A 22,829-nucleotide genomic window follows, 5' to 3' on the forward strand; every position below is an offset into this window, starting at 1 on the left:
ACCAGACGGCGGAAACGTCCGGGGGCTGTCGTGACTCAATTGAATACCATAACATTGAATATATATGAAACATAACAACATTCGTCACCGTGCATTAATATAGTACAACCAGTAGTGTTTACATGTCATACATTGTTTAAACATTACATTCCCAAAAATTAAATTGTTTGATTCGTACATAAATAAACTGCAACCGTCACTGAATATGATTTCCCTTGATTCACTGGTTCCCTGAGAATACAAGTATTTTGAAAAACGTCAACATATGAAATGTTGGTGAGTTCATAAGTAGTGTTTGAAATCGAATGTTTGTATTGTTTGAAAAACCACCAGAAAATCCGATATTTTCTGAAAAGAAAAGCTTTTGAAAACGTTTGTGAAGATCCATAAGTATGCTTGTTTGTTTCTATACTTGTGTCAAAAAAAATGTTCATTGAAGATGTATGCAGTTCAAATCTGTATGTATTAAAAACCCTAGGAAAACCCGATGTTCCCCTAGTTCCTTTGAAATCCATTAAGTTGCGTTGAAACCATTACAAAGATAGAAGTGTCAGTCCCAGGCGACGTTGGAAGGTTCTCGAGCAGGATTATTTACTACAAACCCGCGTTACACAAACGCCCAGTTTATAGTTATACTAACGATTCCCGAAGGCGTCGTCAGTACTAATCGCGTTATCCAATCGCCCGGACTAGGTGTCGTCCCACATCCAAAGAGTAAGAGGACACGGAGGCCTCGATGACTCTATTAATCGGTTGGGGATAATATGCGTGCGAGGGGTCCCCGACCCGCCTCGTAAAATATGCAGACTTTTCTAGCAATACCAAGGACCCTTGGGGACCAGTGGTATACCATCCATTGAAAGTCCCTCTACGTTGTGCCGAGTCGGTGAAACTCAACACTTCGTAGAAAATATGCGTCTTCAGGCCTTAAGATCAGGTCATTGGGCTAGCTAGGCTCAACGAACAAGATTTTACACTTGTGGGGCCCAAAGATGGTGCGTAGACGTCTGTGCACACTCGTATGTAAGCTAAGTTCCCAAACATTATTTATATGAACCGTAGTGTCGTAGAGTTAGTAGTTGTAGATTTCTATTGGCTCGAGACCGAGCCAATTCGTTTAACAACGACTTTTGGTATTGTAATGTGTTGTATTTCGTCGATAGTCGCGATGCTATTATTTAATCAAATTGTGTATATTGAATTAGCCTTGAAATATTTCTGTTTTCAGCCCCTCATTATTTGTAAAATTTACATTTTCAACCCTTTTATTAAATACTTCCCGGTTTGGTCCTTAAACTAATTTTCTTGACATTTTAACACCAAAAATTATTGAAATTAATATTTTTCAGCATATTTTTCATAGAAAACAGTTTAAGTCCCTGAAAATGCAGTTTTCTCGGTTTTAATCCCTTCTTTTCGCAACTTTGACAATTTTGGCCCAAATTGGAAAATTTTTGCAACTTTGGTCCTTTTTAAATTTAAAAAGCATTTTAAACCTTTGAAAAGGATTTGGAACACTTATAGTCCACTGTTTTACAGAAATCACAGTTTTAGCCCTCCAAAACAGAAAAATTCGCATAATGGGCCTCATTGGGCCGAAATTTTCATTTTTAGCCCATTAAGCTTGAAATTCATGTTTTTAATCCTCTAATTAAGTGTATTTCCAGAAATTGATTTATGGAAACTGTTTTGGCACACTTCCTCCATCAGAATCTGTGAAATGACAATTTGGGCCCTCAATTTTGTATTTTTCACATTTTTGGCCCAAAATTTGTGTTTTTAACCCAAAGAAAATTATTACTAAACCACTTAGCCATTTTTCTTGAAACACTTTGTATGTAGGAATATGTTTGAAGCTAAAATCATAAAACATAAGTTATATCTCGGTTTTGAGGGTTTTTATGGCTAGATCCAACATTAAAACACATAAAAGCATACATATAAGCATGGAAATCATACAAGGCATACAAAACACATATAGATCTACACTTTCACTTGTATTCCCCCCCCATAAAACTCATAAAAACAGAAAATAGGGGGTATGAAGCTCACCTTGGGGTGTTGATTCGGTTTTGCAAGGAAAAATGGAAGGAAAATGAAGTGTTTTTGGCCTTAGCTCCCTTTGATGAAGATCTCGAGTTTTGAGATGGTTCTAGGATGCAAGATCACGATTTTTGCATAGATTAGGAAAGGATTTTGATAACAAAAGAATTTAAACCATAGATCTATGCATAATCTTACCTTAGATGAAGAATTTTGTGGAGATTTCCTCTTGAATGCTTCCTAGAACTCGAGATTTTTGAGTGGAGAGGGAGAGTTGTTCTTGAGTGATCTAGAGAGGATTTGAGAGGTTTTTGTGTGTGTGTGTGAGTGTATGGCCGAGAGTGAGAGAGAGGAAGGAGTGAGATGATTTTTGAAGTGATACTTGCATGGGAAAAGGAAATATCTTGCATGGAGATCCTATGGACAATAATGAGGTGGCATACTTAAGTCAACTCTTCCTTATCTTCTTGGATTTGGGCCTTTGGGCCGAGATTTTTGAAAGGGAAAAGAAAAATTTGGGCTTTTTCCCTTAAGCCCAAAATTAGAGTTAGTTAGAGTGTGTTTTATGCTTAAAAGAATGTAGTATGATTTTTATATTTTTATTGGACTAGTTTAGGTTATTCATGGCTCAAAGCTTTCAATTCATTTCATTATAGGCCCAATATGGCCCAAAATGTTAAAATAAATAAGTGTGGGTCCAATTAGAGCCCAATTAGGGTTCTAAGCCCATGATAGTCTAGTTGGAAGCTTATTGGTCCGTTTGGATCCAATAAGGAAGTTCTAGTCCAAAATGGACTTAACAAGAACTTCTAGGGTTTTCCAATTGTTTGATGACTACTTGTAGTACTTGTATGATGTATTTGATTGAAGTTTTTGATTCACATTTACTTGAATGTATAGATTACATAGCTCAAAATTTTCAGTTGTGACATCATCCCCCCGTTAGAGGGAATTTCGTCCCGAAATTCTGTTTGAAAGCTAGATTTGAGAATGCTAGAATAGGTGAGGGTACTTTTGTCTCATTTGATCTTCGCGTTCCCAAGTGAATTCTGGCCCACGCTTTGCGTTCCACCGTACTTTCACGATCGGGATGCGACTCTGCTTAGTACGCTTCACCTCCCTGTCCATGATTTCGATTGGCTCTTCGACGAACAGGAGATTCTCATTGATTTCGATTTCGTCAAGAGGAATGACAAGAGTTTCATCTGATAGACACTTTTTCAGATTAGAGACATGAAACACGGGGTGTACACCGTTTAGCTCCGCAGGTAGTTGTAGTCTGTATGCTACTGGACCTATTCGGGCGACGATTTCGAAAGGTCCAATGTATCGCGGGTTCAGCTTTCCCCGTTTTCCGAAACGTATAACCCCTTTCCAGGGTGAGACCTTCAACAATACTCGATCACCGACCTGGAATTCTAAGGGCTTTCGCCGTTTATCAGCGTAGCTCTTTTGCCGGTCACGCGATGCCTGTAATCGAGCTTTGATCTGGACAATCTTTTCTGTGGTCTCGCGAATGATTTCCGGTCCTGTTATTGCCCTATCCGACATATACGTTCTTGCTAGCTGGGTGTCGCCTACTTCAGCCCAACATAACGGTGATCTACATTTACGCCCGTACAGTGCTTCGAAAGGAGCCACCTTGATGCTCGAATGATAACTATTGTTATATGAGAATTCGATCAACGGCAGGTGGGTATCCCAAGACTTTCCAAAGTCTATCACACATGCACGAAGCATGTCCTCGAGCGTCTGGATGGTTCGTTCGCTCTGACCGTCCGTTTGTGGGTGATACGCGGTGCTCATATCGAGATGAGTTCCCATTGCCTTGTGGAGTGATTGCCAAAACCGCGACGTGAATCTACTGTCCCTATCCGAGATGATAGATTTTGGCACTCCATGGAGTCTTACGATCTCTCGTAGGTACAACCGCGTCAATCTCTCCATCTTGTAGGACTCTTTGATTGGCAGGAAATGGGCAGATTTCGTCAGTCGGTCGATTATTACCCATATGGTGTCTAATCCGTTCGATGTCTTGGGCAGCTTGGTCACGAAATCCATAGAAATTCCCTCCCATTTCCACTCAGGGATTGCCGGTTGCTGTAACAATCCGAAAGGTTTCTGGTATTCCACTTTTACTTTGGCGCACGTAAGGCACTTACCAACATAAGTTGCGATTTCCGCCTTCATGTTAGGCCACCAGTAGTGTTGCTTGATGTCCAAATACATCTTGTCCGAACCAGGATGAATGGAGTATCGTGTCTTGTGGGCTTCCTTCATAACGGTTTCCCTAAACCCTCCGATTTTTGGGACCCAAATACGGTTCATGAAGTAGTATACCCCATTCTCCCTGACTTCTAGGTTCTTCTCCATTCCGCGTAATGCCTCGCTAGTTCTATTTTCCGTTTTCATAGCCTCTTCCTGGACTGATGCAATTTGAGTGGCCAAATGAGACTGAATGGTTATCGAGTGTGTTTTCGTATGGCGATTAGAGTACTCCTTCCGACTTAAGGCATCGGCTACTACGTTGGCCTTGCCTGGATGGTACTTGATCTCGCATTCATAGTCGTTTAACAATTCCACCCATCTTCGTTGTCTCATGTTCAGCTCTTTCTGATTCAAGATGTGCTGGAGGCTCTTGTGGTCCGTGAAGATGGTGCACTTTGTACCGTACAGGTAGTGCCTCCAAATTTTTAGAGCGAAGACCACGACTCCCAGTTCTAGGTCATGGGTCGTGTAATTTACTTCGTGTGTCTTTAGTTGGCGGGACGCATATGCTATCACTCTTCCACGTTGCATGAGAACGCAACCTAAGCCTTGATTCGACGCGTCGCAGTAAACTACAAAATCTTCCGTTCCTTCAGGTAGAGATAGTACAGGAGCGCTACAAAGAGCTTGCTTCAAGGCTCGAAACGCAATCTCTTGTCGGTCTGTCCACTTGAATGACACGCTCTTTTGCGTAAGCAAGGTAAGTGGCTTGGCGATTTTAGAGAAGTTTTGGATGAATCTCCTATAGTAGCCTGCTAGGCCTAAGAACTGACGAATTTCTGTGGGCGTAGTCGGAGTTGTCCATCCTTCCACAGCTTTGACCTTAGAGGGGTCCACATGAATTCCGTCTTGGCTAACCACGTGGCCTAGGAAATTCACACTCCGAAGCCAGAACTCACACTTGGAGAGTTTGGCGTAAAGCTTTTCCGATCGCAGAGTCTCTAAGATTTGTCGGAGATGTTGGCCATGCTCCTCTTTGCTTCGAGAATAGACGAGGATGTCATCGATAAACACAATGACGAAGTTGTCCAAGAACGGTCGACAGATTCGGTTCATTAGGTCCATAAATGCGGCGGGTGCATTTGTTAGACCGAAGGGCATTACGACGAATTCATAATGTCCATAGCGGGTTCGGAAAGCGGTTTTAGGAATATCTTCTTCTCGGACCTTGAGTTGATGGTACCCGGACCGTAAATCTATTTTAGAAAAATAACTAGCTCCTTGGAGCTGGTCGAATAGATCGTCGATTCGCGGAAGTGGGTAGCGGTTTTTGACAGTGAGTTTATTTAACTCTCTGTAATCGATGCACATTCTGAAAGATCCGTCCTTCTTTTTGACAAAGAGTACCGGAGCTCCCCATGGCGAGTAGCTAGGTCGGATAAATCCCTTGTCCAGAAGCTCACTGAGTTGGCTGGACAATTCCTGCATTTCAGCAGGAGCCAACCGATATGGTGATTTAGCGAGAGGAGTTGCTCCTGGAACGAGGTCGATTCGGAACTCAACCTGTCTCTCTGGGGGTACTCCTGGAAGATCTTCAGGAAACACGTCCGGAAATTCACATGCTACCGGAATGTCTTGGATGTTAGTTTCTTCTTTGGTCTTGTCCACTATGTGAGCCAAGAACGCCAAATTGTTCTTTCGCAAGTGTTTTTGTGCTTGGATGCACGAGATGAGACGAAGATTCGTACTGGGTTTATCTCCGTAAATTACTAGGGTTTCGTGATTTGGGAGACGAAGGCGAATGGCCTTCTCATGGCACATAATCTCAGCATGGTGGGGGCTTAACCAATCCATGCCGATAATCACATCGAAACTCCTAATTGATACTGGCATCAGGTCTATTCGTAAGACGTGTTGGTTGAGGGTTAGGGTACATCCGATGTAGATCTCCCTAGTGGATTCGGTTTTCCCATTGGCCATTTCCACCGTATAGGTTTCATTTAGCTTCTGGGGTTGTTGTTTTAATAAATGTTTAAACTTCTCGCTTACGAAACTTCGCTCCGCTCCGGTATCAAATAAGATGCATGCATAAGTGTGGTTTAGGAGGAACGTACCGGTCACAACTACGGGGTCCTGAACTGCATCTGACCCATAGTCAGCATCCTTCCTGCTCCTCTGTTTCCTGAGTTGTTGTTGTTGTTAGGGCAGTCTCGACGGAAATGCCCCGTCCTTCCACACCCAAAACAGGTGTGGCTAGGTCCTGCGTTGTTGCCGCCAGTATTGATGTTGTTGTTATTGCGGTGGTTGTTGTTGTTGTTCTGGTTGTTTCCCTGACTCTGATTCTGAAAAGGATAAGTCCTGCAAAACCTTGCAGTGTGTCCCCTTCGGTTGCAACTGGTGCAATGGAACTCCTTGCATTCTCCATGGTGATGGAATCCGCACTTATTGCACTTGGGAGAATTACCGGAATAGGGTCTTGAAGCATTTGAAACAGCTGAGGCTGGAGCATGTGATGTGACTGGAACCGGCGCAGTGACAGCGTTAACTGCCACCGTTTGCTGCTTTTTAGAGGTCTCGGGGCCCTGACGCCCCTTCCTCTTGTTGTTCCATCCTTTCTTACCATCACTCTCCTTCTTCTTCTCAGTCTCTACCGGTTTCTCGCCCTTTTTGTGGTTATGATCATATAGCCTCTTTGCCAATCTCTTCGCACTGTCAAACGTTTCAGGGTTCGCAGCTATCACATTCCCTTGAATAGGGGATGTCAGTCCCCAGATGAATCGTTCGATCTTCTTTCCCTCTGATGTGATCATACCCGGGCACAACAGAGATAGTTCACTGAATCTCGATATGTAAGCATCGATATTCCCATTCTGCACCGTGAGATTCCATAGTTCCTGCTCCATCTTCTGTATTTTGCCTCGGGGGCAGTACTCAGCCGTCAACATCTCTTTCATTTCTGCCCAGGGGATAGAGTTGGCTACAGGGAGTGTCATAGCTTCTAGGTGACCATTCCACCAAGTGAGTGCTTGGTCCACGAAAGTGCAGGCCGCGAACTTCACCTTCATCTGCTCGGGGCACTCGCATATCTCGAATACCGACTCTACCTTCTCGATCCATCGCTTTAGAGCGATCACTCCCCCAGTGCCGTTGAAAGTTCGGGGTTTAGCGTTCGCAAAATCCTTGTAGGTGCACGTTTTAGTGAGTCCTTGGTTCGTCCCGTTGTTCGAACTTCCGGATCCTTGCCCGTTACCTCCTCCGTTGTTCCCTCGGTGAAGTTGTGCCATAGCCGCTGTGACCGCAGCAGACACGGCTGCCTGGAAAGCAGTGGAGTCAACTTCTGGCGGGGTTGGTTCGGGATTTCCGCGAGTAGCTGGGCGAGGCATCTTTCTGTCATGAAACGGAAAGATGTTGAGTGTACGTGGTTTCCGTGAGGTGGCGACCCTACTAACTAGGTGTATGGTACGAACCTAAACGTTACTATCATCAAGCATACAATCATAACGTTTCAACACATAACAACTGAGAATATCATAGCAAAACACACAAAAGTTTATTAATATTATCCGTGTTTAGTACAAGAAAATTTGCTCGTAAGAGCATACATAAGTAACACTAATCCGACAGCATAACGGCTCCATGAGTAGTGTAGTCACTTAAACATAGAGCCGGAGTACATAGCATAGTTCCTAATAACCTACTATGATAAGTCTATCCCTAACCGCGATGAGCTGCGTCAGGAGGTGGTGCCGAAGTCATATGCCGAAATGTTGTGCCAGTAGCTGCGCCATCTCTGCCATGTCTCCTATAACCTCATCCCTCTCATGCTCTGCTTGCACTGCCCGAGCCTCCATAGCATACAGCTGTTGTCGCAGTGCGGCGATCTCAGCTTCGAGGGAACGGTTCTCTCTTGGGAGGTTCGCTGGTGGAGCGGGGTGGTCTGGTTGTGCCTCGTCCTCGCATGACGGGATGGGGTCCTGGTCCCCAGCCTGTCCTTCCTCGTCGTCACTGTCAACTCCTCCAAACTCGTAGTCAGTGTCTACGTATTCGTCGGGTCCGACATCGTGTGCTTCACCTAGATTCTCTCCTGGCTCATCCACAAGCATCCCGTGAGCTACTAAGGCCTGATGAAACTGGATACCCTGCTGCTCCTCCTCAGGCTCCTCCTCCTCCTCTAGCCACCCGTTGTTTCCCTGGTTAGGGAAGTAGGGGTCTCCAGGGTGATGAAAGCCAGCCATGCTGTCTGCGCGAGTACGTAAATATGCTACATTATCCTAGGATGCTATGACTATTGCACAGACTAAGCAAACATTCTCTTTTTGGGTGATAAAGGGTATAGTTTTAGGTTCCCTGGCTATCCCGATCTCATCAAGACGTGTGTTAGTTTTACCTTGGAGAGAATGTAGTTGATCAGGCTACATTCACTCCTTGATATCACTAAGAACAGTCCCGAATTAACCGAGATACCAGTGTTATTGTTGTTTGATTCAGCGTTAGATCTTTATTCCTAATGCAAGCAAGTGTGTTTTATTTACTTGTTTTGTTCAGAGTTATGTTAATCCCTCTTTTTGGTTTATAGTTGCATATCAATGTATGGCTCGACATGCTAGTTCACTATAAACAAAGCTCTGATACCAACCTGTCACACCCCGGAACCAGACGGCGGAAACGTCCGGGGGCTGTCGTGACTCAATTGAATACCATAACATTGAATATATATGAAACATAACAACATTCGTCACCGTGCATTAATATAGTACAACCAGTAGTGTTTACATGTCATACATTGTTTAAACATTACATTCCCAAAAATTAAATTGTTTGATTCGTACATAAATAAACTGCAACCGTCACTGAATATGATTTCCCTTGATTCACTGGTTCCCTGAGAATACAAGTATTTTGAAAAACGTCAACATATGAAATGTTGGTGAGTTCATAAGTAGTGTTTGAAATCGAATGTTTGTATTGTTTGAAAAACCACCAGAAAATCCGATATTTTCTGAAAAGAAAAGCTTTTGAAAACGTTTGTGAAGATCCATAAGTATGCTTGTTTGTTTCTATACTTGTGTCAAAAAAAATGTTCATTGAAGATGTATGCAGTTCAAATCTGTATGTATTAAAAACCCTAGGAAAACCCGATGTTCCCCTAGTTCCTTTGAAATCCATTAAGTTGCGTTGAAACCATTACAAAGATAGAAGTGTCAGTCCCAGGCGACGTTGGAAGGTTCTCGAGCAGGATTATTTACTACAAACCCGCGTTACACAAACGCCCAGTTTATAGTTATACTAACGATTCCCGAAGGCGTCGTCAGTACTAATCGCGTTATCCAATCGCCCGGACTAGGTGTCGTCCCACATCCAAAGAGTAAGAGGACACGGAGGCCTCGATGACTCTATTAATCGGTTGGGGATAATATGCGTGCGAGGGGTCCCCGACCCGCCTCGTAAAATATGCAGACTTTTCTAGCAATACCAAGGACCCTTGGGGACCAGTGGTATACCAGCCATTGAAAGTCCCTCTACGTTGTGCCGAGTCGGTGAAACTCAACACTTCGTAGAAAATATGCGTCTTCGGGCCTTAAGATCAGGTCATTGGGCTAGCTAGGCTCAACGAACAAGATTTTACACTTGTGGGGCCCAAAGATGGTGCGTAGACGTCTGTGCACACTCGTATGTAAGCTAAGTTCCCAAACATTATTTATATGAACCGTAGTGTCGTAGAGTTAGTAGTTGTAGATTTCTATTGGCTCGAGACCGAGCCAATTCGTTTAACAACGACTTTTGGTATTGTAATGTGTTGTATTTCGTCGATAGTCGCGATGCTATTATTTAATCAAATTGTGTATATTGAATTAGCCTTGAAATATTTCTGTTTTCAGCCCCTCATTATTTGTAAAATTTACATTTTCAACCCTTTTATTAAATACTTCCCGGTTTGGTCCTTAAACTAATTTTCTTGACATTTTAACACCAAAAATTATTGAAATTAATATTTTTCAGCATATTTTTCATAGAAAACAGTTTAAGTCCCTGAAAATGCAGTTTTCTCGGTTTTAATCCCTTCTTTTCGCAACTTTGACAATTTTGGCCCAAATTGGAAAAATTTTGCAACTTTGGTCCTTTTTAAATTTAAAAAGCATTTTAAACCTTTGAAAAGGATTTGGAACACTTATAGTCCACTGTTTTACAGAAATCACAGTTTTAGCCCTCCAAAACAGAAAAATTCGCATAATGGGCCTCATTGGGCCGAAATTTTCATTTTTAGCCCATTAAGCTTGAAATTCATGTTTTTAATCCTCTAATTAAGTGTATTTCCAGAAATTGATTTATGGAAACTGTTTTGGCACACTTCCTCCATCAGAATCTGTGAAATGACAATTTGGGCCCTCAATTTTGTATTTTTCACATTTTTGGCCCAAAATTTGTGTTTTTAACCCAAAGAAAATTATTACTAAACCACTTAGCCATTTTTCTTGAAACACTTTGTATGTAGGAATATGTTTGAAGCTAAAATCATAAAACATAAGTTATATCTCGGTTTTGAGGGTTTTTATGGCTAGATCCAACATTAAAACACATAAAAGCATACATATAAGCATGGAAATCATACAAGGCATACAAAACACATATAGATCTACACTTTCACTTGTATTCCCCCCCCATAAAACTCATAAAAACAGAAAATAGGGGGTATGAAGCTCACCTTGGGGTGTTGATTCGGTTTTGCAAGGAAAAATGGAAGGAAAATGAAGTGTTTTTGGCCTTAGCTCCCTTTGATGAAGATCTCGAGTTTTGAGATGGTTCTAGGATGCAAGATCACGATTTTTGCATAGATTAGGAAAGGATTTTGATAACAAAAGAATTTAAACCATAGATCTATGCATAATCTTACCTTAGATGAAGAATTTTGTGGAGATTTCCTCTTGAATGCTTCCTAGAACTCGAGATTTTTGAGTGGAGAGGGAGAGTTGTTCTTGAGTGATCTAGAGAGGATTTGAGAGGTTTTTGTGTGTGTGTGTGAGTGTATGGCCGAGAGTGAGAGAGAGGAAGGAGTGAGATGATTTTTGAAGTGATACTTGCATGGGAAAAGGAAATATCTTGCATGGAGATCCTATGGACAATAATGAGGTGGCATACTTAAGTCAACTCTTCCTTATCTTCTTGGATTTGGGCCTTTGGGCCGAGATTTTTGAAAGGGAAAAGAAAAATTTGGGCTTTTTCCCTTAAGCCCAAAATTAGAGTTAGTTAGAGTGTGTTTTATGCTTAAAAGAATGTAGTATGATTTTTATATTTTTATTGGACTAGTTTAGGTTATTCATGGCTCAAAGCTTTCAATTCATTTCATTATAGGCCCAATATGGCCCAAAATGTTAAAATAAATAAGTGTGGGTCCAATTAGAGCCCAATTAGGGTTCTAAGCCCATGATAGTCTAGTTGGAAGCTTATTGGTCCGTTTGGATCCAATAAGGAAGTTCTAGTCCAAAATGGACTTAACAAGAACTTCTAGGGTTTTCCAATTGTTTGATGACTACTTGTAGTACTTGTATGATGTATTTGATTGAAGTTTTTGATTCACATTTACTTGAATGTATAGATTACATAGCTCAAAATTTTCAGTTGTGACAATATTATTAACTTATAATACTATAAAGTATAAGGGTTGAATTTTAACTTTTAAAATTTTAGGGGTTGGAACTAAAGTTTTCTAAAGTGACTTTACATGTTCCAAAACTTGAGGGCAAGTTTTGTAACTATTCAAAACTTTTCAACTTCATAACTTATGAGTTAATGGTTTATTAAACTGAAGACTCCTCATTTTATATAACCTATGTGTTCTTTAATGGACTTTAAAAGAAAAGACTTTTGGTAATCCATACCTTTAGGACAAATTATGGACTCCATTAAAACATTTAGATCAAGAATTAAACTAACAACCAATTTGAAAATAATTCTTATGATCTACCAAACTCATAAGTATATGAACATTCATATCAACAATGCAAAAATCATATAAACTTGAAATTTTTTATAATAACCTTTGAAATTGGATTAGCATAATCATTACCACATCAAAAATAGGTTTTATAAGTCCAAAACAGTTTAGTGTAATGATTCTAGTCCAATTCCAGCTTAAAAACTCGAAAAACTGCACTCTGGGCCTCCTACTCGTTGAGTGCACGAACCTACTCGGCGAGTAGGATGAAGATACGTTTGGACTTGTCGAGTCCACCCATGGACTTGGAGAGTCCACTCAGCAGAATGCAGATTTTTCGATTTTCTTCAATAATTTGCATCAAGTATCAAGAAAACAAGCTTATGCTCTGATACCACTGATGGGTTTTAACACTCCTATGGTGTACATGCAACCCTAGAAGCCTTGGATCTATGTTTTACTAAGATACATGCAAATTTCAAATTTGATTTTTCCAAGGTTCTTATCCTAACTAGCATGGCATGGGGAACTTGAAACATAAAAGCTAGTAGAAGAACATACCTTACTTGTTGCTTGGATTTCTTAAGAACTTTGTGAGCCTAGCACCTCAAATGTGATGCCTCAAATGTTTCACACAACACCACAACTCTTGGAATAACTTGAGAGAAGTACACTATCACTCAAAATCGGCTAGCCCTCCTTGTTCTTATCTATATGCTGATTTTGCTAGCCTATGGGGTATTTATATAGTGTGTTACAAGTAGGGTTACACCATGTAAACCCTAATTGACATGGCTTTTCATTTCCTCCATGATCCATGGGTTTTAAACTCCATGGACCATCCATGGAGCACCCTATGGGTTTTAGCCCAATCCAATAAACCATGGATCATAATCCCACTATATAAGAATGGATGATTTACACAATCAATCCCCATATATTTAATTAGTCTCTTTTTTATCACAAAATTAATTCCAAATTAATTCTTGATTAAAACTAATTAAATAATATGATTTCATATTAATACATTATAACTTATAATATATTAATAAATCATAAGTGTCATTCTTCTCATTTTGTCTATACAATTATCACGATGTCATGCAACCCAAATGGACCATGCGAACCGGGTCAAGTACATACCAGAAATAGTTATGGACTTAGAAACCTTATCTAACAGTTTGGACCATTCTAATGGATAAAGTTTTAAACTTTATCCATTCTGGAGTTATTAGGAACCATAAAAATGTGAGCTTGGACCTCTTATCCCCTTCATGCAAGAGTTAAGATGTCTTTGTAAGATCGAAAATTTCCAAAAAAAAAATTTCTTTTTAATATCATATAATTCTCATAACGCATTTCACCAAAATCTCATTTAGTTAATTTACAAAATGCATCTCCATATTGTTTAATTAATAATCCAGGATCCTCAAACATAACTCTTTCTATGGTGTGTACAATCGAGCCGGTACCTTCCCGCGATCCCGAGAAAAACCTGAAACACATAACACAGTAAGCATGAAACTTAGTGAGTTCCCCAAAATACCACATACAACACATTATCCACTCGAGGCTATAACTCTGTAAGACCCTCCAGTCCCATGGCTCGTTGGACCCTCTGGTCCGGTCTAAGTGAGGACCCTCTGGTCTCACAGCTCGTTGGACCCTTCGGTCTGGTCTCAATAACACATAATATAGCATATATATCACACAGACAAATTCATAACTCAAGTAAGCACATACGACCCTCTGGTCACACATAAATACCACTCTAGGTAAAGTGAGAAGACACACCTCGGATGATGAACAACCCCTATAAACGTTGTTGTTACGCACCGGCCTCTAACTTTGAGCCAAAACCACAATTAACCCAATTAGGAACTAAGTCCAGACTCTCACTCATTAGGTCTAAAGGAAGACCACTAACCAGCCCATTAATAGCCTAAAACCCATTGAGCCCACCAAGGCCCAATAATAAATGGGCTCACCCAAGGCCCATTCTCAAAACTAAATGGCAAGCCCAACTCAAGGGCCCAAGCACAAATATATATATATATATATATATATATATATATATATATATATATATATATTCCTTTGGTCCAATACTCTATTGCAACAAGCCCAAACTCCAGGCCCAACACTCAAGGCCCAAAATGAGACTTAGCCCAAAAGTCCACAGTGAGGTTACGCATAGCATACCTCCCTTGGTACGCTCAGCGTACTCACAATCCAGATTGGCCATCAGGGACGTTGGGGCAGTATGCGGAGCGTACAGGAATTACGCTCAGTGTACTCCCCAGATTCACTATTTCTACTCACTTGGTCTTAATCAGTTAAGACATTACCTCAAACCCTAGATCTGGACTCCCTAATGGCTCTTAATCCATAAAGTCGGTGACTTTAAGCCTTTGCATGGTTGGAAAGGTCACAAACCCAAAACACTCACTCCCTTATCTCAAAAAGCTCATAATTCATGCATGGATTGATTCCAACGACCAATATTGGATTTTTATGACATTACACTACTAATCACACTCAAAGGGGTTGATCATAGTCTCTGGAGCTCACTATCTCATAAAGTCTCCACCTTTTGGGACAAAAATCCTAAAATACTCTAATATGATGCTCAAAACCAAAGAGTGAGAAAGATTGAAGCGTTATACCTCTATATGAAGCTTTCAACTCAGATATGCTCAGATCCAAGGCTTAGACTTCTCACTCCTTATTCTCCAAAGCTCCTTCTTTACTCCAAGAGCACACCAAAAATACTCAAGGCTCTCAAATGCACTCAAAAGCTCCATAAACGAAGAATTAGGGTTTTAGAGGGTTTATTAACTGAGGATGGTGGCCAGGAATGAGGCCATCTCATTCTTTATATAGGGATACATCCGAAGTTAGGGTTTCCACTTTGTGCCTGGTACGCCCAGCGTACTATGTGGCTGTGCTTGAAAATCACGCACATGAGTACGCTAAGCATACACATATGTACGCCCAACGTACTCAGCTGCCACCATTCTCAAATCAGGGATTGATCCTGCCAAAACATCAAACTTTCATTGCTTCCTCGATATAACCCTGATTCCCATGAACCTCAAACCCACAGAAAGGTGACGAGGTGCCCTATGCTTCTAGTAACTCGCCGCAACCTCGAGACCTCCTCATGCCTGATTTGCAGCCCACGAACCCTAATCACGGACGATCCGAAATAGGATGTTACAGTCTTAATGGATAAATAAGTTAGGGTTTTAGCTTTTGAACCTTTTCCAACCATGGAAAGTCATAAAGGTGGAAACTTTATGACTTAAGTCAATGTTTTAAGATTAGATCTGAGTTTTGGACGTTTTTTGTCTGAAGAATTAAGTCCTAAAATGAGAAAATAGTCACCAAGGGGGTACGTTGGGCGTACGGCGTACCTATGCGTACGCTTAGCGTAATCCATGTTTTCCCCGATATCATGTTGCGGCGGATTGTACGTTAGGCATCAACGTGTAGTATGCGGGACGTACTCGTGAAACCCTCTTTTTGGGCCTTTTGGGCCTTGGGTCTTTTGGGAGTTGGGCCATGAGTTGTTGGGTCAAATATGGGAAGGGTAAAATGGTCTTTTACCTATTAGAATGATAAAATATGGATTAGACCTTGGATTTTGGGAGATGACCTTAAGTATTGATTAGGATATTTGAGTATGTTCAGTGTGAGGTTTCCGGTAGCAGCAACATATGTGTCTCGGTTATCTCGGATTAAGGTGAGTCTCCTCTTAGTGTTTGGTGGGTCAAAGGCACCAATGCAGACCCATGGATTATTGTTATTTGTACGCTAGTTGTCTGTGTGACTCTTGCATGTGTTGTATATGTTGTATGTATGCTAAACGGGGCTCGATGTCAAGCGAGGCCCATCATATGTTACTAATAGATTTGTATCGAGTGGTGCCCGATGGAGGTCGGGCGGGGCCCAATGAATACCAGGTGAGGCTCGATGTTGGGCGGGACCCGATGAGATGTATGTATGTATGGTATGTGGTATTTTGGAAAACTCACTAAGCTTCGTGCTTACGGTTTTATGGTTATGGTTTCAAGTACTTCCGATTCAGAAAGGAATGGATCGGCTTGATCGCAACACCTCCACCCATGTTTGTGCAAATTTATGATTTTAGGATTGTACTTTGACTAGTGTTTATTTTGATATACTTTTGAATAATTGAAAAATGATAATTTGTATTTTTAGGTGAATTAAAAATAAAAATTTACCTTATAGTTTTTGGGACGTTAAATGTTCAATTTTAAATGACTTCAAAAACTAAATCATTTTAAGAGGTAGATATTTGTAACATCCGATGTTTATAGAATAAAAAAGAAAGTGAAAACCGACTTAGAAAAGGACTTGTAAAAATATAAAAAGTTGTAATAAGGGTAAAATGGTCAAAAGGACTATTTAGTCATTTTACACTATTAACAAGGAAATTAAAGTTAAGTATGACCATTACAAAAAAAAAATATTTGGACTTATATAATTATAGTATTATTAGATGAAACTCAAAGAGCAAATATGAAAGAAATTGTAATTTCACACAAAATGGTGAAAATAGTGATTTTGGATATTTAGCATAGAACAAAATTAAGGAACTTGAAATGTTAGAATAGAAATAATATATATATATATATATATATATATATATATATATATATATATATATATATATATATATATAGGGTTAAGTTATTTTGTTTTCACTATCTATTGTGTGTATGTATGACTGATTCTGGACCAATCATTTTAGTTATTTTAAGAAAGGAATTAATACATATTACATGTTAAAGATATAATAGGTATTAATTACATCTTCAACATTTAATAAACATTAATTATTTTTCTTAAAATAACTAAAATGATTGGTCCAGAATCAATCATACAGACACACAATAGATAGTGAAAACATTTGAACCTATATATATATATATATATATATATATATATATATATATATATATATATATATATATATATATATATATATATATATATATATATATATATATATATATATATAAACTAAACCTGCTGATTGACGACTAAGGTTTGTAAAAAATAAAAGATAAACCGATGGATTAAAATGTGAGAAATGGAAATTGAGTGACCAAAACTGTTAGAAAACAAAAACCAGACTGATCGAAATGTCGATTTGCATGTGTATATACTATATATATACGCGGATAAATCATTACTGCAGAATCAGATGGAAGTGGAACCCTACGATTAGAGTCGTAAACGAGTTTCCTCGTCGTTATCTCATTCGTCGAAGAAGACAGGCGCCAAATCACACACACACAGAGATACATACACACACACTTTAAGCTTTCAACAATGGACGCAATCGATCCAACTCGCGGATTTCTTAAAGATGTTAAGCGTATCGTTATCAAGGTGAATTGTTGATTACACTCAGTTTAATCGTATGGATTACTAGTTCCAGCTTTTTTTTGTTACTTTGATCCCCAAATTATCTAATTTCCGGTATTGCATGCGGCATTCCTGAATTTTGGATTTTTGTTTTTATAACTTTTATTTGTTTGGTTGATTTTGTGCGTGTTTGATCATGCATAGTTTTGATTCTGTTGATTGGAAATTGAACGGCGTGTTGTGTTCTTCGTTATTTTCTATTTTGTTTCTGCAAGGGTTTAATTCTACCACTGGTAGTAGGATTTTGTAGTGTTGGATAGTGAATTGAGATGGAAACTGTACTGGAATCACGCAGTTAATTTTACCATCTGAGCCCTGTTCATGTGTGTTCTAGATTTTTCTTTTTCTAATAGTATCTTTTGGATTTATTAGGTTGGGACAGCTGTTGTCACTCGAGATGATGGAAGACTTGCTCTGGGAAGATTAGGAGCACTTTGCGAGCAGGTCAATTATTATCACAAAACACAAAATCGCAAACAAAATTGACATGCCTTGAATGCTCATAATGATAGTTATCTCTTAATTACAGATCCAAGCACTAAATTCTCAAGGATTTGAGGTTATCTTGGTGTCATCTGGTGCTGTTGGAGCTGGTAGACAAAGGCTTAGATACAGGAAACTAATCAACAGCAGGTAAACTGTAACAAACTCATAGTTTTTGTTAATTTAAATAGATTTTTGATGACTGATGATTTTTCTTGTTTTGAAGCTTTGCGGATCTGCAGAAACCACAAGCTGAGCTTGATGGAAAGGCATGTGCAGCTGTTGGACAAAATGGTCTTATGGCACTTTATGATACACTGTTTAGCCAGCTGGATGTGACTTCAGCTCAGCTTCTCGTGACTGATAATGACTTTAGGAGTTCAGAATTTAGGAAACAACTTACTGAAACCGTGGATTCTTTGTTATCTTTAAAAGTCATTCCTGTATTCAATGAGAATGATTCCATTAGCACCCGCAGAGCTCCATATGAGGTACATCTTGCTTGATTTTTCTATCTGTATACTACATAACACATTATACATGTGTATCTGTTATTTATCACCTGTAAATTTTTACAGGATTCTTCTGGTATATTCTGGGATAATGACAGCCTTGCAGCTTTACTGGCTTTGGAGTTGAAAGCTGATCTTCTTGTGCTGTTAAGTGATGTAGATGGGCTTTATAGTGGGCCTCCTAGTGATCCTCAATCAAAGCTGATTTATACATACATCAAGGAAAAACTGGAGAATACAATTACTTTTGGTGATAAGTCTAGGCTAGGAAGAGGTGGTATGACTGCTAAAGTAAAAGCTGCAGTTTATGCTTCACAAGCTGGCATCCCTGTTGTCATCACCAGGTATTCTCTCAGATTTGACATTGCTTTAAATTCTTTAATACCATAATTAATTTAAATTAACATATGATGTCTTTTATTAAACTTGAAGTGGCTTTGCTGGGGACAATATTGTAAAAGTTCTTAGAGGACAACGCATTGGTACACTATTCCACAGAGATGCTCATACATGGATCCCAAGTGGGGAGTTAAATGCACGTGAAATGGCAGTTGCTGCAAGAGAAAGTTCTAGACTCCTTCAGGTATGAATATGATTACATTTTCTAATTCCATGATTATTAATAATTTGATCTACAAAATGTTACTCATTAGTAAAAATGTTAATGCAGGCTATGCCTGCAGAAGAGAGGTGTAAAATTCTACTAGCTATAGCTGATGCACTGGAAGCAAATGAGAAAATGATTTTACATGAAAATGAAGCTGATGTGGCAACTGCACAAGATGATGGATATGAATCATCATTAGTATCTCGGTTGGCTCTTAAACCTGGGAAGGCAAGTCATGTTTTCAAGTTTATGGTTTTTATTGGTTTAGATTTCTTTTTTTTTTTTATTCTTTGAATTTTGTTTTTGTCATATGTTATAGGTCTCTAGTCTTGCAAAAGCAATTCGTGTGATTGCAAAAATGGAAGAACCAATTGGTCAAGTATTAAAGAGAACAGAGGTAAGAAATGAAACAACTGTTGTTTGCTTTTTTTTTTTTTTTTTTTTTTTTTTTTAAATTAAATGACATGTATTATTGTTTTCTTTAATAATAATTGTTACATCCAGCTGTCAGATGGATTCATCTTAGAGAAAATGTCATCTCCCTTGGGTGTCCTACTTGTTATCTTTGAGTCTCGACCTGAAGCACTAGTTCAGGTATACACATTGAAAAAAAAAAATTAGAGTATATTACATTTTTGGTCCCTCAGTATAGATGATTGTTGCAATTTTGGTCCCCCAAAGTTTTCTCTTGTAATTTTGGTCCTTATTTGAGGTTCTTGTAACGTTTTGGTCCCTGTTCCAAGTAAAATGACTGTTTTTGGTTGCTAAATATAGTCATTTTACTTGGAGCAAGGACCAAAAACGTTACAAAAACCACAAATTTGGGACCAAAATTGCTAGAGAAAACTTATTTGGGAGCAAAACTGCACAAAGCATCTATACTCAGGGACCAAAAAGTAATATTCTTTTTTTTTTTTTTTAAATCATGTGCATCATAAATCTTCCTTTGATGTGAACAGATAGCATCATTGGCCATCAGAACTGGGAATGGGCTCTTGTTAAAAGGAGGAAAGGAAGCAAAACGGTCTAATGCAATCTTGCACAAGGTCAACTTTTTTATTTTTTATTTTTTTTAAATTAATCAATTCATATAAATGAAATTCTCATAGCTTTTCAGTTTATTGATTTTATTTTTTATCCATTTTCCAAAAAATAGATTATCACTCAATGTATCCCAGACACAGTTGGTAAAGGGTTAATCGGTCTCGTGACTTCTAGAGAAGAAATTCCTGAATTACTCAAGGTTCTTTGTTTTATTAATCTCAATGTTCAAAATTTTATTCTTTTATTTTAAAAAAAAAACCAGTAAAATGAGAATTTAAAATTCTGATGCAGCTTGATGATGTCATCGATCTTGTGATTCCAAGAGGCAGCAATGAACTGGTTTCTCAGATAAAGTCTGCAACACTAATACCTGTTCTTGGTCATGCTGGTAAGATTTATGCTCTCTGTAAATTAAAAAAATGTATGAGGACAATTCAGTAATTTTGCTTTTTTTACTTGCTAGATGGAATTTGTCATGTCTATGTTGACAAATCTGCTGACATGGAAAAAGCAAAAAACATAGTTTTGGATGCAAAAACAGATTACCCAGCAGCCTGTAACGCTATGGTATTTTGTCTATCTTTCTTAACATATGTTATGTTGTGCAAATAAAACAGATTTTCATTGCTTTATTTATTTAATATGCTTTTTATTACCAGGAAACTCTTCTTGTTCATGAGGAGTTGCTGCAGAATGGTGGTGTTAACGAGCTTCTCATTGAACTTCAAACCAAAGGCATGATTTTTTCTCTTTTTTACAAGTTTTAACAAATCACGGCAACATGGTACACATTGGTATTATGAATATTAAAAAGTAAAGCAGATTGACTATATTTGTGAAAAGGAAAAAGAGTAGGTAGATGAGATGGAAATTTTTAAAAAGACGTTGATGTATTTGGTTTTAGGTGTGAGTATAAATGGTGGTCCAAAGGCATGTTCTTTGCTTAATCTTCCACAAGCACCATCATTTCATCATGAGTACAGCTCAATGTCATGCACTATTGAAATTGTTGATGATGTGCATGCTGCCATTGATCATATACACAAGCATGGAAGGTATATATGTATTCATTGTATTGTATTTGAATTTGGGTATTTTATTTTATTACATAATTACATGTTTATTGACACTTACTTGTTTTGTATTGTAGTGCGCATACGGATTGCATTGTAACAGAAGACATGGAAGCTGCAAACATATTTCTGCGCTTAGTTGACAGGTTATATATACTTATAATTAATGTCTTGTTTCATTTTTTTTTAAAATTATTATTAGAGGTTTATTCTTCACATCATGCTAATCTTTATTTATTTATTTATTTTGCAGTGCTGCTGTGTTTCATAATGCAAGCACAAGATTTAGTGATGGATTTCGTTTTGGTCTTGGTGCAGAGGTATCATATTTATTTCATTTTTTCTTTTTCGCTGTTAAGGATGAGGAGGGCATTTATGTCTTTTACACAGAAGAGAGATATCAATGTTTTGTCTTTGATTCATGATATGACATGACAGGTTGGTATAAGTACTAGCAGGATCCATGCTCGTGGGCCCGTAGGAGTTGAAGGATTGCTAACAACGCGATGGTATAATTTATAATTTATTTTTTTTTTTAGAAAAAAAGCAGACATTATATTATATAATAATAATAATTTGATTAACGGATTTATTTAGGATTGCGCGAGGAAGTGGACAAGTGGTGGACAATGATAAAGGGGTTGTGTATACGCACAAGGATCTTACCCAGCAAGCTTAAAATTAGTGCTCCAGTCAAACCTTGAATGGCGAGCAGCTACTTGTGGATGATTTTTGTTGCCTGAGCCACGTGTGTGCTAATTGTTATCTATCAAGTGTGAAATGAAGGTAGCAACAACATGGAAATGATGATGGTGATGATGATGATGGTGGTGATGATGATGATGATGGGTATATTTGTCCTCAGAAAAACAAAATTACTAGAATGTTGTACAATTACATTTGACAGCACCGGCTTTTTATGTGTTCGTGACGTATAAGCGAACCAGGCCGGTGACTGTTGACTGAACTATTTTTATTTAATAAATTACTCCGTATTTTTTATTTGTTTTTGGGATGTGGAGAGATTGGAGAGGAGGGGAGGGGAACAAGATTTAGGTGTCCATGTAATCAAAATAATACTTTTGCTACATTACATTATTCATTATTGTAGTTTCAGATTTATGGTCATTAGATCAAGCCTAGTGTTTTCACAGACCACAAATTCGCATATATACAATGTATGTAATGTACCACTTCTTATGTTGTTATTGTCAGGCTAACAAATGCTATATTTATTCGATATGTTTTTTCTTGTTAATCATTCAGTGTAACAAACATATCATTTTACCATTTTATATAAGATTTAACCATCTAAAGTACAAAATTTATTTTTTTTATAAGAAAAAATGACTTAGAAGGGTAAAAAACTTTGCTCTTTGTACAAAAAATACGATTAGATTTAATTTTTGCACATACTACCATTAATTTTAAAATTATACAAAATATACTATTATTACCAGTAATAAGGG

The 22,829-nt window shown here is 38.5% G+C and overlaps 1 protein-coding gene across 1 annotated transcript; it reads left to right on the forward strand.

The window, feature by feature from the left end:
* Nucleotides 1-17,388: 17,388 nt before the first annotated feature.
* P5CS1 (delta1-pyrroline-5-carboxylate synthase 1) lies at nucleotides 17,389-22,497 on the forward strand. The gene is made up of 19 exons (XM_079012787.1): nucleotides 17,389-17,605; nucleotides 18,014-18,085; nucleotides 18,171-18,274; nucleotides 18,351-18,615; nucleotides 18,703-18,980; nucleotides 19,069-19,219; nucleotides 19,307-19,471; nucleotides 19,563-19,640; nucleotides 19,748-19,837; nucleotides 20,203-20,289; nucleotides 20,400-20,486; nucleotides 20,579-20,675; nucleotides 20,751-20,854; nucleotides 20,947-21,022; nucleotides 21,192-21,342; nucleotides 21,438-21,506; nucleotides 21,614-21,680; nucleotides 21,799-21,869; nucleotides 21,958-22,497. Exons 1-19 carry the CDS (start codon nucleotides 17,546-17,548, stop codon nucleotides 22,037-22,039), a joined length of 2,154 nt encoding a protein of 717 aa, XP_078868913.1. The 5' UTR covers nucleotides 17,389-17,545; the 3' UTR covers nucleotides 22,040-22,497.
* The last annotated feature ends 332 nt before the right edge of the window (nucleotides 22,498-22,829 follow it).

The sequence above is a fragment of the Lactuca serriola genome, chromosome 8 (genome assembly GCF_051521515.1).
Source record: "Lactuca serriola cultivar US96UC23 chromosome 8, Lser_US96UC23_V15, whole genome shotgun sequence".
NCBI classification, from domain to species: Eukaryota; Viridiplantae; Streptophyta; class Magnoliopsida; order Asterales; family Asteraceae; genus Lactuca; species Lactuca serriola.